The sequence below is a fragment of the Electrophorus electricus genome, chromosome 13 (assembly GCF_013358815.1).
Source record: "Electrophorus electricus isolate fEleEle1 chromosome 13, fEleEle1.pri, whole genome shotgun sequence".
In the NCBI taxonomy this organism is placed as follows: domain Eukaryota; kingdom Metazoa; phylum Chordata; class Actinopteri; order Gymnotiformes; family Gymnotidae; genus Electrophorus; species Electrophorus electricus.
This window is the reverse complement of record NC_049547.1, coordinates 15,143,640-15,162,018: the sequence shown is the minus strand read 5'-3', so window position 1 is coordinate 15,162,018 and position 18,379 is coordinate 15,143,640. Positions and strand designations below refer to the sequence as shown.

Genomic DNA, 18,379 nt, shown 5'->3' with positions numbered 1-18,379 from the left:
GATGAGCCTGGTGAGGCCTCTCCTCCAGCTCCCCGTGCACGCGACAGAGCTTTCCGGGACCAAGCCCACAGCTGATTTTATTAATCCTGGCACTCGCACCTCCTGAGATGACAGATTTGTCTGCAGCAGAAATGGGACGGGTTGAGCCAAGCTTATTCGATTTATGACTAGATAATATAGTTAAGACCTCCACGTGTGGCTTGGACCGTGTTACAGCTGGTCTGAGGAGATGGTCTGGTGTCTGTGTCTACAGGTTACAACCGTGACAAAATAGAATGGTGTGGAAATTTACATTGAGCAAAGAATGAGAAGCACACAGTCTTTTTCTTCCTACTACTTTTATTGTCAAAATGAATCCATTGTTATCAGTGTTTATTGGGTTTTCCAGACTTGCTCTTATCAGTTCTCATAAAATACACACACTAAGAGCCTCCACAGTTTGAGGTACAAGGGCAGAGGTTGACAGATACAACATATGGAATAGATTAATAGTGGAGACCGTAACGTGCTGATATGCTTGCTTTTAAGGCTCCATTGTCCAATGTACCTTTTCGTCTCAGTGAAAGAACGAGAATCGTGCTGCCAAAGACAATAAAAAGCATGTAGTTGGGAAGCATGTAGGTTTACTGCCTTATCAAAAGAGAGTTTATGAATACTGATGTCAGGATCTTTGTATTAACATGTAGATTCCCAGTTTCATTTCAGTATAAGTTAACTTTAATCAGTAACTAATTTCAGAGTGTAACGTTTCCAAAAATAGTTGCTAGCACGCACATTATTATGCATTTAATTTGACTTTTGGAGCATTTTTTTTTCTTTCTTGGAGGAGTAACATTTGCACTCACTCTATTTTATTTATTTATTTATTTATTTATTTTTATGAACACACTCAATCACTCATTCACTCTGGATAGAAGCCCCAGCTTAAATGGAGAGAGTCACACTCCAGAGGCCAAAAACTAGTCCTTGCTCAACATGAGATGCACTGATGTTTACAAGTTCCAGAGTTCACTAGTGACTTGAATATCTTGGCCAATGGGGACAGGGGCAGTTGCTCAGGGGAGCCCCACTGACATTGAGTCCCTTTGTAAAGGGCTTTTACAAAGCTGGCTTTTGACAAGGGAATTGGCTACACTGGTGATGCGTCTTAGAAGTTCCTCTTTGGCAGCTCTCGTGGGCTTTTGAACTCTACAATCTGACAAGAGTACCAGCTGAAAGGGGCTAGAAGCTCAACACGGGGAGACATTTAACACTGGGAAAGGACTTGGTGCATTCCATCAGTAATGGATGTTTTTTACGGGTTTGTTTCAAATGCACAGAATGCCAGTTGCAAGTTTCTATTGGATAAACCAATTTATTTATTTATTTATTTATTTATTTTAACACACCTAGTTCAGTGGACCATAAGTAAGATGTTCATTATGGTAAATTAAGTGGACTAGAAGTATTTTTGTGAAATCAAAATAATAATAATAATAATAATAATAAATAATAATAAACAATTGTAGAGACAGGATATTTAAAGGGCAGTGATTCCTATATGGTATACTCAGTAGTGTAGGTATCCTAGAATAACAGTAGACATCCTACACATTAACCTCACAGCCATCGTTTCATACCTCATGGCTGCATCGTGACCCCATCAAGGAAACTGCATGTTAAACCCGCGTAGGTTTATATGCAAGTCTGATCTTCTGAGTTGCTTTCTCTTTAAGCACTCCCTTAATCTGCCATTTGGGACTTGAAAAGACTGTAGAAATTGAGGTCACAGTCATAAATCAACAGGAACATAAATCTCACTGAGACACTGTGTTCTCTGACAGGTGGGAGAGTTTGGGCAGTTAAGGGAGGTGAAGGGTGCCCAAGTGATGGTGACCTTCGACCCTATATCCTGTTGTGGCTGAATTCCAACAGTCTCCTCTTTTGTCTGCCTCTAGAATTAATTTGTGAAAGGACAGACCCAACCGCCCCCTTTAGGGGTTGCTTACACTAATACAGTTCACTGATGATGGCTAGTTTTCAACCCAAACCTTAGTAACTAGGCTTAAACGCAGTCTGTTGCGGTGATTTTAAAAACCTAGATACATCTCTTGCGACACAATGAGTGTCTCTTTTTGTGTTATGTGTATATACCAGAATATGTTATCAGTGGGAGTAATGTAACCGTTAAGGTACCGTAAAGTACTGTAAACTCACTGTTAAAGAAGCCCAGGCATGCCTTTGTGAATTCTAAATGTGTGATGAAATTAGAGGATGCTTTGTACATGTTGTAGTTCTGGAAATGGTCCGATGTGTTGTTGTTTTGTGATCCATTCAATATGGTAGCTTGCACACTGTTAAATTCAATGGATCAGGAAGATGATGAGCTAAATGGCTCACCATTTTTTTTTTGTTTACCTATTTTTGTTGGTTTATTTCTAAAGACTGAATGCTAAAGTTGTCAAGCAAAATTGGTATCTGAAATTATCTAGCGTATGTGGCACCTGGCGTCAAAATCCTAGAAACATTTGAAAATATCTGTGATGTGTTCTGCTGCTGAGAGTTACACAGCAAGCATCCGCACATTTCAAGCAGTGCAGTTTAGTTTGTTTGACCAGTGATCCTTTACGTTGGGTGGAACCTCCTTCCTGTGGTGGGAGGTGGCAAAGGTTCACATGAGGTTATCAAAGCTTCTGGGTTTTTGGCTTTCAGTGGTTTGTGACCCCAACATGAGAAATCACCACACTGTGTGACCCACTAGCAATCTGCAGCCTTTACGTTAAAATTAAATTAACATGAGAACTCTTGGTCATTTAATATTTTTTGTTCTGATGCAAAAAAAACCCCAAACAAACAAAAAAACAGCTAGGTTTGTATTTATCGTTAGAAACTGAATGATCCAAAGACACTACTGGTGCTGGTCACTGACTGTTAATGACATGTAACGGATGTAATGGTTTCTGTGGCTCAGCTTTGTAGAGTAATTAGGTCCTGAGAGTACTGGCCTCTGTGTGCTAGGATTCCTGCCTTCGGTGAATATGTGTGACGTCACGCTCCCCCCCACCGGCAGCTAATCCCGTTAAATCCATTCACATTTCAAAGCCACCAGCTCCATCCTTACAATGCTTCTTAATCAGGGCCCATTGAAGCCATGATCCTCTTAGCCATTGTGCACAGTGCAGCCCTGCATTGTTAAGCCAGTCACAGAGCTCCAAATTCAATCACTTAATACCTGACACTTAGATGCATTGGGTGGATAATGATATGAAAAGCTGCTGTTTAAATTGGAAATGGAACTTTCTTGCAACATGTAATTTTATTGCAAACAGTTTCTTTCATCTCTTTTACAGTACAGGGCCTTAAAGTGCATGTTTAAGTCACTGGGGCAGTAGTAGTAATCAGACTAGTAGTCAGAAGGTTGCCAGTTCAAGCCCCACCACCAGTTTTCCCCTGCTGGACCCCTGAGCAAAGCTCTTAACCCTCAGTTGCTCAAGTTGTATTCATTCAGTTGTAAGTCACTTTGGATAAAAGCTACAGCTAAATGCTGTAAATGTAATTGCCACTGCTAGTTCTCCCTCTATTGATATTCCTGTCTGCCAGTACCGCATGACTGTGCCCCCTTCTTACAAACCAGGTTGTGCACGTGCTTTGTTTTTTGTTTTTGTTTGTTTGTTTGTTTGTTTGTCTACTGTGCTTCTGTCCTTTTTTTTTTTTTTTTGGCTTTTTGGCTGTTTTCTCTGCGAGACTTTTCAATGAACTCTCTGTTCACCTTCCTCTATGCACTGAGCTTTTATGGAGTGGGTAGGGATAGGATGTTGTTGGGTCAACCAAACACACATTCTATGTTTTTATGCCTCCTCTCCAATCCGCCCCTACCTCTGTGTTGCGCTCAAAACCTTTAGAGAGACCATGCAACATTTTTGCCTTTTGATTCTAATCAGATTTATTATTTATTATAATTATGATGATATAATTTCACTCTTCACTATGAATTTACAGACTAATCCAGCCAATGCTTTAATCTTTCCCCTCGCGTCCTTCTGCTTTATGCTTTTCGTTGTGGTTTCCAGAAGTTTACTGTGGTTGTACCTGCAGCCTCTATGCACACAGATGAGGTGGCTACCTGCTGTCGACTCATGTTCTCAGGTCTGACCAAAGGAAAGAGAAACGGGGGGGGGGGGGGGGGGGGGGGAGAGAAACATGTCAGTGGGCCTTTTATATAGCTGCTACAGCTAAATACGCCAGGCACATCGAGCAGTGACTCAGAACACTCAGACCAGTGCTTCACATTTTCCCCTGGTGGAGTGGTGTTCTGGTGTCCTGAGCGTAGAGAAGTGACTGAGAGTTACCCAGCCTCACGGCTAATGAGAAGTTTCTGTTTTTTTTTGGAGGGTGTGGGGGTGTGGTGAGGGGGTATGAGTCAGTCAGTCAACAAGTCTAAGAGTCTATCACTAAGACAACAAGCATTTGTGTTCAAATCAGCTGTGAGATCAGGGCCACTGAATTGCTCTTCAAAGGATGATGGACTAAATCCTTTCAACAGAGGTAAGATAAGGCTATGGTGGGTTTTTTCCTCTCTCTCTTTCCTACACTTGTCTCTGTTCTCTGTATTAACTGGATCATTTTGGCGGATGCAAAGAAAAGTACTACGTATCTTTCTTTTTTTCTTTTTCTTTTTTCCACCCCCATTCTGAGCTACAGGTGTGTGTGATCCGTGCTGCGCTGTCTTTGCCTGTTTCACTGGATTGAATTTACTGCCGTTGCTTGTGGACAGTTAATATTGTCAGTACAGAAGGCTTTTTGGCACATTCAAACTGTATGTTAGAAAATTAATGTGTGTTGTGTGAGGACCCATTTGTCTACAATCCTGTTCCATTTTGCACTCAAAAAGTTTTTTCTCATTACCTTTGTAATGATTGGCCGGATGAAATTTATGTCCAGTTACTGTGAAATAATTCATGTTGGGTAGGTGCTTGGTCAAGATTTAAAGGATTAGAAAAAGTTCTTTGGCAGTCATTTATAAGGGAGAATGATGATGTTTTGGTTAATGCTTTGAAATATTCTGACAATTCATGTGCTTCTGTCAGACTGCAGACTGACTCACAGCCCTTCTGACACTCTGCTGGGGCAATGAATCTCCTAATGAGGGTGTAAGAGACAGACCAAGGACAGACCAAGTGGTGAAAATGTATTGGCAGGAAAGTAAAAATACAGTCTACTATTATACTGTGCAGGAATGCTAGTAAGAAATATTTTGTTTGTATGTGTGAGTGAGTGAGAGAGAAACATCTCTGATGTCTCTAATAGTATCCTGTTTCTTTTTATTTAGTGATAGTTCACCCTAATCGTTCCTCAGTTATGTCCCCTTTAGTGAGAATGACCTTTGTCTTCTGTCTATTTGAGTAAAAGTAGCTCCTGGCGGCTGCTGTTGGATAATTAATGCTTCGTCCTGTGAGCTCTAACTGACTTCAGAGAAAGTGATTCTGGGATGTGGTTTGCTAATGATACCAGTCTCCTGTGATTTTAATAGGGAGGCACATAAAGAGAGTTAAAGAGTTAAGTGTGAAATTTGAAAGGGTCATTACTCTTTTTCTGAATTTCATGTTGGAATTAAGCTTATATCAGGTGTACTCTGAAAGTCATGAACAGTTGATATATGGGGCACCAGTGACGAATGGGTGATGTCTTAAGGAAAAAAACAGACACAGTCGGCATAATCATAACAGCCTATGATTACATCACTGATGTCATAGTTAAAATCAGTCCCTATGGCGGAGATTTTTTATCTCTGTTACAAAATAAAAATATACAAAACCACCCACCAACACGTTAATAGATATCTATTTTAAGATGTAGTGTGAGTGACCTCAAAGGTTCCAGTGGATTGGTGCATTAGTGGCTCTAATTAGTCATTTTGTGTTTTTGGGCCAGACATGAGTTGAATGTTCCCATCCACAGGCAGATGTCATATGGAGACACCATGCACGCTGGCACTGCTCATGCTCCAAGTCACCCAGAGGTGTGCTCTGGGACCCTCTGGGGTGGCTGTTTTACTGGCGTACCACAATGGAGCGCTACAGCCCATGACCAAAGGCCGGCATCTGAAAGATCCTGCCTGTTTGTGTCTCTGAACCCTTTCACTCTCATAGCTGTCTCCTTTTTGAATAACTACTGTGTTGTTTTTCTCCGTGTTTCTGCAAGTGTTGCGAAAGGGCATCCTTCGGGCGGGCCGACTCCGGCCATGCCTCTGTGCCACGGGCTCGTTTGTCTGCCATGAATTGTGTTTTTGTGTCCCCCCCCGACATACAACAGCCGTTCCCCTTTCTCGAGGTTGAGCGGGATAATCGATGCTGACGCTAATCAGGGAGTCAGGAGGTCAGATGGGAAGAGAGTGGGCAAGGGGTGGAGTGTGAGGAGCAGATGTCCTAATCCTGCATTTGGAGCTCGACCTCCTGTATTCCCACAGTCCGATCAGCAGGAGAGGTCTGGGTGAGGTAGCGTGATCTCAGTGGAACAGACTGACTGATGTGGGGGTGTGGGCTTGGGATGTTTTTGGATGTTGGGATGGTGTTTTTACAGGTATCGTCTCGGGAACACTCAGATGAACCCATCTTTTTAGTTTTTTGCTTTTGTTCTTTTCTCCTTTTCGCCTGCTATAGTGTTTGTTTTCCTTTCTTATTTTCGCTCCGTTCTTCTGCTGTGTCTCTTTGGAGATGAGTATAGATAAAAGATAAAAGGCTTCAGGTTTAAAATCAAGAACAGGAACCAAGCTTGATTTTATTGGCTACATTACACCCTGTGCAGGAAGCCATGCAGGCGCTGAGCATTCGTATCTGTGGTCCGTTGTACTGTTATCTTTTTGATGCTGCGACTTCAAAAGGTGTTGGCCCTTCCCCCTGTTCTTGCCTGATGCCTTAAAGGATTAAATGAGCGGCAAGCTTAACAGTGGCAATTTAAGAGTGATTACTGTACCTTAAACAGAAGGGGTGAGTTTGAACTATTTTAAGTATGTAAACCTGTAAAGGAGACACAAATTTGTAAAGCAGACAGCATATTGTGCTTGTTTCTTTTTCAGGACATCTGTGTACAGTATGTATGGTGAGGTGTACGGCATGGTCACATGGTCTCTTTCCGAGAGCGTTGCGAGCGACTTTTCTTGACTGCTCTCTGGTCACCACCTCATCTGGCATCCTGCACCGGACTTGCTTGGCAGTATACAGCGGGGGGGGCAGCACAGTGGAATTTGTGTGTTTAAAAATAAACACCAGATGAAATATAAAGACAGCTTTGAGAAACCTTCCCAACCATTTGAGCAAGACGTCATTTAGGTCTGCTACTGGGCTAAAAATGCAACGTGTAACGTGTAGATTCTGAATAAGGAGTGGAGCTTCTTTTTTGAGAGTAACAACACGCTTCCTCTTTATCACTACCACTGCAATGCTGACCTTTATTGATTGCCAAACTTGTAGTGAGTTCTTGAGTATTAACCCAACGTGTGTGTGTGTGTGTGTGTGTGTGAGAGGGAGAGAGAGTGTGGTGTACTGTGTTGTGAATAGTATACTTTTATTGGTGGTTGATTGATTGAATTTTTTACCTCCTATTATTTTATATATATATATATATATATATAATTTATTTATTTATATAAATCAATCCAATATAAAATTGACACACACACACACACACACATATATATAAGAATAATTTGATTGTTTCCTGTCTGTGAAAGTTTAGAGATTTGGATTTGTCTGAAATACCTGAGTTTTGAGTTTTCTTGTGTGGGCAGTACAATGCAATGTTACTGATTAATGAATGTTCTGTGTATTCCACAGATGAGGGAGGTTGACAGGGCTGTATAAGCAGCTGACGCACACATTGATGATCATGCAGATTGCAGGGCAGTAGGCATTTAACGGAACAGGTGAGTCTGAATGTTGATCTTTGGGTGTTGGTGCTTCGTAGCCTGCCATATTATCCTCCTCTTTGATTAAGAGATGAGACTGTCTGCTTAGGGTAACTTCTCCTACACTATCAGTTAGAGGCCCAAATGAAATCATTTGCTGTACACCACAATTTGACCATGAAATGTGTCTGCTCCTCCAATAACCGTGATAAATAACAGATCAAAAGTGAATCGCTTTCATGACTCACTAGGAAGGATCAGAGCTATGGATTTCTAATGGGAAAGCTGCTGATGTGTTCTTTGAATATTACCAATGAGATTATTGTGTGCATTCCAGGGATGGGAAACTCAGAGAGCCAGTACAGCGTTCAAGAATCTAGGAGCAATGGCTTCCTCCACCCTGGCAGACAGAAGCCCTATTCACTGAAGCTTCGCTCGGCCAAAGAGGAAGTTTTATCACCCCATGGCTGGTGGAGGGCGGGATCAGCTGTTGCTGGTTTCAAAACCAGGGCGATGAGCCGTGGCTGTTTTTCTCAGCCGAAGAGCAATCAGTCCTATATGTCGCGCCATTATGATCTTGTCACTAAAGGAAGAGAAGGGAAGAGAAGTGCTGGCAGTCTGCAAAATGGTTTATCCGAACGTTTGCGATCAAAAGGACACGTTATGCTGCCCTCTGAGAATGGCTGCTATAAGAGTCTCAGGCAAAACGGCGACACCAGCTGTAGTACAAGTGACTGCAATGGTCAATCCGTAAATGGGCACAGGACCCCTGAGAGGAAACCCAGGCTGGAGGAACCCGTGGAGCAGAACAGCCCCAGGGTCGTGATCAAGAGTGATGGTAGTGTGCGAGTAGAGTTCAACAGCTTCTCCAGTAGCTCCATGCTTCCAGATGAGCACGCAGGGCCTGTCCAGCTGCTGAAGTTCTCACCCACACTGGACTCCACAGCCTCTCTGTCAGCTGTGACCCACAGGTCCGAGTCTGATCGCGAAGCTACCAGAAACAGCAAGGGCAGCTCTCTGAGCTCCGAAGGCTCCTGGTATGACTCGCCCTGGGGCGCCGGAGCAGAGCTGAATGACGGCGATGGCACCCCCCTTTACCGGGTCTCAGAAACTCCTCCAACTGTGAATATGAAGTTTTTGGATCCACATCTACCTAGTATCGCAGTAACCGATCTTTACAGAGACCGCAGCATGGCTGCCACCTTTCCTGCAGCCAAGAATCTACATTTTTCTAACGACGTGCCTTTCAAGCACAGATCTTCCTTTCTGTCTGTATTGGAAGAGCCTGCTGAGGAGGAATGCCCAGGAGCCAAGCAGTATTCCTCCTATACATTGCCCTGCCGCAAATCCAAACCCATTGCGGAGAATACCGGAAAGAAAGAATCCCTCAGGAACCCAATGAGACGGCTCAGTGATTGGACTGGAAGCTTGACACGGAAGAAGAAGAAGAAGAAGGAGGTAAGGAGGCATGCCATAGAATAACCAACATACCCTTGTGGCTCAGGGTTGTGACAGCAAGCTCAGTCACTTCCTCCATTAGCTGCAGTAGCCTTTGGGCATATGCATATTAAATATTGGGAACAAGTTTAATTAGAGGGTGTTCCCCAATTTTGTGCAGAGCTGCTGAAGTTCTCACAACTGCTAAATCTGTCAAAATATTGAAGATTTTTTGTAAACAGTAATTGTCTGGCCACTAAGATTTGGTTACTGAGATCATAAGGCAACACGCTTCCTCTCGGTATCTTCACTGGCTATGAGGGCCAGTTGTCTCCTCCAGCTATAGATGCCTTGTATTTAGAGAGGGACTGTTGGTTTCTTGGCTCTCACTACCTGGGCAAGGGGCCACCGCATTTGTTGTTTTGTCAGGAGCAGAACACCGTCCCACGTAGAGAACAATATTGCTCACCACACTATGCCAGGTGTCAGAGAGGGAAGCCACAGGGCATTACCAAATGAAAATTGTGACCCACCAGTGCAGACCTCTGTGGCATGGACACAGAGATGAGCATGCATGGTATGTGCTTTGTAAGGATGAAAAGTCGAGGAATTCTTAGCAGAGGCCATACTCTTCTCTGGGTGAGTATTACAAGACTAATGGAGCACCACTATTTACGATATCGCTAGTTTTCCTGTACAGCCTTGTGTGTAACAAGACCTATGAATCTAGTATTCTAAGAGTAATTCAAGTTAATGATCTGTTACACTTTTTTTTTTTTTTTTAATGATTTTGATTGTTTTTTTCGCATTTGTTAAGCCATGTGGGACTCTAATGTAGTAGTGTATTTTTGTCACCCTTGAAGGGTTTTTCATGTTCCTGAAAATGTTCCTGCCCCGCTTTGTTTTAGCCAGGCTGTAGCTGCTGTCATAAATATTTGAGATATTCTGTGCCTGCTTGAGAACTGTCAGGTGTTACTTCTGCTTTAGCTGTGCGAGACATTTCTGTGGCGTGAGCTACTTGGCGTCGAAATGCATATCACAAGTAGTCAGCGTCCTCTTGCTGTAAGAGGACACCAGTTTGCTATTGCCTGGTGGATATCAGAGTAGAGACAGAGTCTGGGATGGTAAGGTTACTTATGCTAGTTTCTTTACAAGGAGTGATATCAGTCTCAGTTTTACATTCCCAATACTTAATACTTTTCCATTAGAGCTGTAACCTACTTTAAGCATACTTAGGGTTGTTTAAAGTAAAGTTGTCTGTGAATCTTTGCTTGCTAGTACACAGTATTCTGTGTCATTGTCAATATGTTGTGGGTTTGCTAATATTTCCCTGAAGTAAAATGAGAGCTCACATTCTCATATTTTAATACATTTATTTGTATTATATCTTACTAAAGCTCATCATTGTTTGCATTGCTTATAATGAAAAGTGAAAATGGAAAAATATAAAGGATTTATATATAACATTGGGTATTATTTTAACATTAATGAAACATGTTACCAAATGTATATCACAGAAAAAAAACCCCAGTCATTTGACAATGGTTCTATTGTTTACCTTTCTTAAAATCAGCACTTTTGCATAAACATATCAGTTTACTAGCCCAAAAGAGACCTGATTTTACCTTGCTCATCTTACAGGATGTCACATTTACTCACATCTACAATTGCCTCATGGCATTCCTCTCCTGATTATTCAGCATGTCGTCTACTTGAGGCAATTTATACCTGCGTGGAGAAGTGATGTCTTGCCTAATCTTGCTTTCATAATCCCCCACCTGGTGCACAGACCTTGACTGTGTCTTGAGGGTCAGTCAGATCCTTCCAAAGGGGCATCTGAGCGTGCCCCACCCCACCCCTTTTCTAATTAGAGGCAGCTGGTGAAGAGATGCAGACTTTAAAGGAGGGTTTGGGGGAAGAGTGCTTGTGTCCAGGTTGCTTTTGAAGTGCACTCCTCTGTGTGAGCAGTGCAGAATCAATGCTCTCATGTAGTGGAGTGCGGGAAGCCTTTAATTCCCATGAAAGAGAATAATCTTGTGAAGAATACTACACAGCTGAGATTGCCCTCATGTTCTTCATGTAATTAATAGGCACTCAGTTTTGTGGGGTTTTTTGTTATTAAAAGAACTTTTAGCTCTCTCGATCAATCATCTTACCATATTGCGAGAGGGTTTAAATATGTATACATATATGTATCGAATAAATGGGACACGTGTATTGTGAAATTAAGGAAATAGCTAACTCAGGTAATTCAGCTGCACTTACCTGATAATTAAATTTAAAGTTATACTACAGTTATTGTTGATACCTGGTTTCGTTGTGCTGTAAAGTCAGTCATAAAACGTCTCAGTATTACTTTGTCCACCCTTTTATTTTAGGAGCCAAGATACAAAGAGCCCATCGATTGCTTTGACAGTGGGGTGGATGGCCTCACTGCTGACACAAGCTCTCCCTCACAGGTCTCCAGTCTGGTGTGGTACCCCAAGGGTCAATCTCGGGCCCGCTCCCAGTCTCAGGCGCCGCCCACCCGTAGTGATTCGGCGGGGGCTCTCCACCTGGACATGGGTGCTCTGAGGCAGAATATCTACGAGAACTTCATGAGGGAGTTAGAGACTGGCCATACGGGGGCAGGAAGTGGAGGTGAAGAGCACTCCGCAGAAGAATCCGAAAGTAGTAGCCAGGAGACGCTTGGCTCTTTGGAGCAACTGGACTTGCTGTTTGAGAAAGAGCAGGGTGTGGTGAGGAAAGCTGGATGGTTGTTCTTCAAGCCCTTGCTTACTCTTCACAAGGACCGCAAACTGGAACTAGTTGGCCGACGCAAGTGGAAGCAATACTGGGTAACTCTCAAAGGTAGGCACATGGCTAAAACTCCTGCAGAGCAGAATACTATTTGTGCTTTCCCATAGTGAAATTAAGTATTTGTTATTTAAAATTAGTTGTTATTGAGTGACTGCTAGCTAGAAACATGCTAAATACTACTTAATGTCACTAAGTGTCACTTAATTACCTGACATCATATTGATTGTGCTTTTATGATCCTTCTCTTCTTCCAGGCTGTACACTCCTGTTTTATGACACCTACGCAAAGGGCTCTTCAGAGCAGGAGATGGTACCATGCTATGCTCTGCTGGCTGAGGACAGCATCGTTCAGGCTGTCCCCGAACACCCCAAGAAAGAGAACGTGTTCTGCCTCAGCAATGCCTATGGTGATGTCTACCTCTTTCAGGTCAGCCAATACCCCCAAAAACCAAAATGACAGCAAAAATAGATACCTGAGAGGTGGTGTTTTGGAGAGTTTTAGAATTGAAAACATGGACTGGCTTTAAGTGCTCAAGATGTATGTTGGTCTTGTTATATTGTTGTTATATGGTTGTGTTGTTTTTTTATATATATATCTATATATATGAAAAACACCAGCCTACAAATAAGAAGCAGAAGTTTTATGACGTATGGGTTGTTTCCCCCTTACTTCCTGCTGTCAGGATTCACAGCTTCTTCATGCACTTATGCTTGTTGGGTTTGATAACATTTTTAACTGCCAAGTCAGCCTGATGAATTCTGGGGCTGCATCTCGGACCACACGCTGTTGCTCTGGGGTTTTAGGCAGAATTGGAAACGGTACAAGAAGTTGTTTACCACTGCCTGATTTCCTGCTCCTTTTCAAGGGCACACCACAAATACAGACGCTCTGATTAAACTAAGTCACGAAGTTGGTCAGTTGTTATGTGTTCTCTTCATTTGTTGCCACCCTTGATTGAGACCAACAGTTGCCATGTTGCATAGTTCACTGTTCCTCTTGACGGCATCCAGATGAAGAACAGTTAGCCATTTTCTATTGTCCTCTCCCCACAGGCCAGCAGTCAGACAGACCTCGAGAACTGGGTGACGGCTCTTCACTCGGCCAGCGCGTCCCTGTTCGCTAAGCGTCATGGGAAGGAGGACACTCTGCGTCTGCTCCGTGGGCAGATCCGCGCTCTACTGCAGAAGATTGACATGGATGGAAAAATGAAGAAGATGGCCGAGCTACAACTGTCGGTTGTTAGTGACCCCAAAAACAGGAAGGCCATTGAAAACCAGGTGAGTAAGTGTAACTTGAGCTTGCTTTCGTGTATGAAATATCACTGGCTTGAATGTTATCCTGCCCATAATGGTGCTGTCTCTGGTCACTCAGTCGGTCAGTCAGAAGAAGTGCAAACAACCTGAAGTATAATGCTTAAGTTGGTCTTAGTTTGTTGACCGTGATCAATTCTGATTACACTTTTACTGAATTTAATAAGATTTCTAATATTCCCTTAGTCTGTTAGTTAATACTAATATATATATATATATATATATATATATATATATATATATATATATATATATATATATATATATAAACACACACACTTGTCTGTTCACTGTGTATATGTGTGTATCTTCATTTTATTTAGTATAAAAATTTAAATGAGGACCAGGCAATACGTATGGTTATTTGTCTCCAATACTTTGACATTCACTCTTTCTAGATCATGGACCCTAGTGCAGTTTTTTTGGTTTTTTTTTGGTTCCTTTTCAACCCTTCATAACTAAGAGCTATGAAATTATGCATCACATCAGACAAACTTGAGAAGCTCAGAGGTTATAAATGGTGTGGCTGAATATGCCTCCCATCCTCCATGTCAGTACTGCTGTTTCCTGTTAAGTCATGCTTATTCTCCGTGGGAAAGAAGCCAGTGAAAGGGTCAGTAAGAGGGCAGAGGGCACTGGTCTAGGGCCTCTGCCCCAGTTAGGGCATGCCAAGCAGGGTATGAGGGATTTGGAGAGGGGTAAGAGGTTAACATAGTCTGGACCTCTTTGAAATCCTGTCTCTGTAAATTACTGCCAGCTGAGTGTTTTCTATTGTTTCTCTCTCCCCTCCCCAGAAAATCATAATTGTCTTGCATTTAGTTCAGTTCCTGACTCTTGCAGCAATCGGTGTTTTATACTGGAGGCATGAATAAAGCAGGAGACTATCAGCAGTTTTAATGACACTGAAGGCATGACTGAGCAGCAGTGCACTGGGGCTAGATGGGTACTGCTAAATCCACTTGGAAAGAGAGCTGTGTTGGGGGGGGGGGGGGACTTCTGAATCACTGTTACTCAAAAATCCAAAAGTAAACATGAACATTTAACAGTGCTTTTACTAAACTGTAGTTACTGTCTATTATGAAACCATGATGAGAGGCTGGTGTAACAAAACCCTTAGTCAGGCCTGGGATAATTTTATGTTTTAGACTTAAATAATCACTTTTTGACTTCAAAATCATAAACTCTTAGACATTTAGATGCCAGTGTTATGTTATCCGTGCTACGCCAGTGAACCTCTGGAGCCTGAAGTGTCCACCACTAAAATCTATGAATGCTGATCATGGGTCTGAGGAAGGCTTCCCAGGCTGATGTTCTAAAGCCTGAGCCCTGCCTTGCCCTTCCCATTCTGCATTTGTGACTTGGATGTGTGATCTGATGGGATTTAAAGTACCATACATCTTGAATTAATCTTAATGGGGCCTTGATCTTCACCCACAGCTCTGTGTTGCCAACCGCTCAGTCAACAAGCAAAAGTCGTCTTCTATGTCACAAACGGGCTGTTGATTAACCGGAGGTTTTGCTGGCAACACAAATGGGCATTTGATCAACACACTTAAGATACCCTATTGGGTCTGTATACTGTATTTGGCCGGCTACTAACTTCCCATTGCCTCAGTAACTGAATTATTTCAGTATAATGTGATTTATTAATGCTATCTAAATGAACTGAGTAAATTTATATCTGGATCAGCCGGAAGGTGTCATAGCATAGAAAACAGTATCATTGAAAATATTAAGAATGTTCTCCTAGTTGACTTGGTGTTTCCTTTGGAATCAAGGGAGGAGCAGTTAAGTGTGTACCCTGCCCTTTGCGTCACGTGACTCTTATTTTGGAGGATAATGGTAATCTGGGGATTAGGTGGAGGTCTCCACCCTGCCCCTGCAGCATCAGTACCAGTAATCCCAGTGCCCTATGCACACTGTGCCCAGTCATGGCACACATCTGAGAGCAATTACTTCCCCACTGATTCACTTCTCTTGTTTTTTTTTATATATATATATATATATATATATATACACACACACACACACACACACACACACACACACTTCCCCACTGATTCACTTCTCTCTTTATTTATATTTATATATATATACACACACACACACACACACACTTCCCCACTGATTCACTTCTCTCTTTATTTATTTATATATATATATATATATATATATATATATATATATATAATATATATATATATATACACACACACACTTCCCCACTGATTCACTTCTCTTGTTTTTTTATATATATATATATATATATATATAGATGTGTGTGTGTATATGTATGTATATTTAACACACCCGCACACATCAGGGTCTGGGCAAGTCTACACTCCAGTGTTCCTCAGAGGCAGTCCCTCAGGCTAATATTCTTTGTCACGAACAGATCCAGCAGTGGGATCAAAATCTGGAGAGCTTCAACATAGACCTGTTCCGCATGCGCTGCTACCTGGCCAGCCTGCAGGGCGGGGAGCTACCCAACCCAAAGAGTCTACTGGCCACAGCCAGCCGCCCGTCTAAGGCCACACTGGGCCGTCTGGGGATCTTCTCTGTCTCCTCTTTCCATGCGTTGGTCAGTTTCCCATCACGTGAGCAGTCCTCACGCCCTGCACATCTCCTTCACAGCCACCACTTCTAAACATGCATGAGAAGATTGCAGCCCTCAAGTCCACAGGGATCTGCTGTGTCATGCAAGGCAGCTAATCACCTTCACGCCTTCTCTCACCTCTCAGATCTGCTCGAGAGACGAAGCTACAATGCGGAAGCGGTCTCTGTCCCTGTCCCAACAAGGACGCAGTCGGAGAGGAGTCTTCTCTTCCCTCAAAGGTCTGGACAGCCTTACCAAGCGTGGCCGGGAGAAGAGACCCTCCGCTTCCCAGGTACCACCTTCAGGCCAATGCTGCGTCATCTCTGAATAGTATTTTTCCCATGGTGCAATGAGACAAATGTATCAATATCTTACAGTAATTGGAAATCTTGGTACATGTATGTGAAAATGTCTGTTCACTGAACAGAACATAGTTTAGCACTGTTTGTTTGTGTCCCTTAATAGGTTTGCGGGTTTATTGGGTCCATGTTGGCAGGATTACAGATGTACACATTTATTGGGTCAAAACAGTTCAAATAATTGGGTTCACATGTGCATGTGGAGTTAAATTCTGTATTTATGCGTCATGTTGATGGGAAACTCCTCTTGCAGGTGCAAATAAGCCACTTTTATAAATCTTGTCAGTTTGTTAATTATTACCTCGAGAGTCATTATTCATTCATGCTGTTCAATCTCCCAACTCCACCCCCTTGCTGAGAAATGCATGCTGGTCTGTTTGGGCTGTAGGAAATATTTATTTTAAAAGTTTTAATACCTGGAGATTTTGATGATGTTTAATCTGCCCCCTCACCCAGTAAAAGTGTTCCACACTATTTTAGTGTTTGTTCTGCATCTGCCTTGCCTGACCAGAGCAGACCCCATAGCATATCCACGTATTGTCGGTAAAAGCCTGCCCCTCTCCCCTCTGTTTTATCTTCATAACAAGGACTGCATTGACACGAGCTACTGTTCTCTCAGTAGGCTCGCTCAGGTAAGACTGCTCGGCTGAGTCTGTGCACGGCGCGGTAGTAACCCTGGTGTCTGGGCCATCTTGGATCTCTCCACGCTGATCATAACGGTGTGTGCCTGCCTAACGCCCTTCCCCACAGCCACACCCTGTCGCCAGCCCCGGCGGCCTTGACTCTTAACAAACCAGCCTGCCATCACGGTTTGGGGGGGTGGCCCTGTCCCTTGCTGACATGTGTTGTGTGATGGAAGATCCAGTCGGCTTGGCTAATGAGTTCCAAAATCATTTCACACTGCAGAAAGCAGAGATGTGGAGTGGTAGAGTGAGGGAGGGAGAGAGAGCGAATGAGGGAGGGAGAGGGAGCGAATGAATGAGAGAGAGAGAGAGAGAGAGAGAGAGAGAGAGAGAGAGAGAGAGAATGAGGGAGAGGGGGAGAGAGAGAGAGAGAGAGAGAGAGAATGAGGGGGGGAGAGAGAGAGAATGAGGGGGGAGAGAGAGAGAGAGAATGAGGGAGAGAGAGAGAGAAGGAGAGGGAGAGAGAGAGGGATACGGATCATAAATTATTAAAAGCCATATGTGGTAAATTGCAGCCTGTTGTATGCTGCCCTGCAGCGACAGACAGATGGTTTGTATAAGAGGCCTGTGCTAGGCGCTAAATATTAACCAGGCCTACCTTGATATGAAGGCTTTCGTGTCAACCCTCAAGTCAACATGTCTGTCTTTTTTTCTCTACCTCTTTTGTGGCGTCAAAAACTGTTAGAATGCTGTTTAATTCCTCACAGGGACGGGGAGGATGGGTTGAATGAGAACATGGCTCATCTCGGCAATGCCCGAACAGGCAGGGAGTGGTCGGTACCGCAGGTGGTTAACGCAGCACTAAAGAGGGTGTTGGCTCCGCCCCAGATGCCCGTGACCTGCTGGTCCGCAAGGTCTTTTTGAGCGATCCGTCAAATGTCCCCAGCAATGCGGGTTTATTCATATCCCCATTAGCACACAAAGCGGAGTCATCAGTCGCCTTGCCGACGCCTCATAAAATGCACGGGCTTGTCCCAGAAAGCATTACCCATGGGGATCATCCTGCTGGAATGGCGGCATTATTAACAGGTCAAGCTTCTGCAACCGAAGCTGCCGTGTGTTGTTCTCGGTCCCGTTCCCCCGTTCGCTGGCGTTCCTCTCCACACCAACCCATCCCATCTGTCTCCCCTCTGAATTCCCACAGTGCCACGGTGCTCATTACTCCCAGCCAAGCCTGCAGGCTTCAGCTCCTGGTTGAAATAGTATCAAAGCGGTAGGCTCACTGTGCCCGGCTTGTCTTACGGAGTGTTCTCCTGCAGTAATGTTTGCCACTATTGGTCACCTCTGCCTGACAGAGGGTGCTTAAGAGTTT

At 43.4% G+C, this 18,379-nt stretch overlaps 1 protein-coding gene across 6 annotated transcripts in view; it reads left to right on the top strand.

The window, feature by feature from the left end:
* The window catches only part of tiam2a (TIAM Rac1 associated GEF 2a), a 54,360-nt gene that overhangs the window by 10,870 nt on the left and 25,111 nt on the right, over positions 1-18,379 (top strand). For 2 of the 6 annotated variants that reach the window (XM_027001486.2, XM_035533171.1), the window contains exons 2-9: positions 7,812-7,900; positions 8,220-9,340; positions 11,698-12,169; positions 12,373-12,545; positions 13,172-13,396; positions 15,825-16,010; positions 16,171-16,317; positions 16,972-17,016. In XM_027001486.2, coding sequence (XP_026857287.2) covers positions 8,222-9,340; positions 11,698-12,169; positions 12,373-12,545; positions 13,172-13,396; positions 15,825-16,010; positions 16,171-16,317; positions 16,972-17,016 — 2,367 coding nt within the window. In that variant the 5' untranslated portion in view covers positions 7,812-7,900; positions 8,220-8,221. Of the gene's footprint in view, positions 1-4,385; positions 4,525-7,283; positions 7,308-7,811; positions 7,901-8,219; positions 9,341-11,697; positions 12,170-12,372; positions 12,546-13,171; positions 13,397-15,824; positions 16,011-16,170; positions 16,318-16,971; positions 17,017-18,379 lie in introns of those variants that run through there. The other 4 variants (XM_035533170.1, XM_035533172.1, XM_035533174.1 and 1 more) reach the window with 4 other exon arrangements.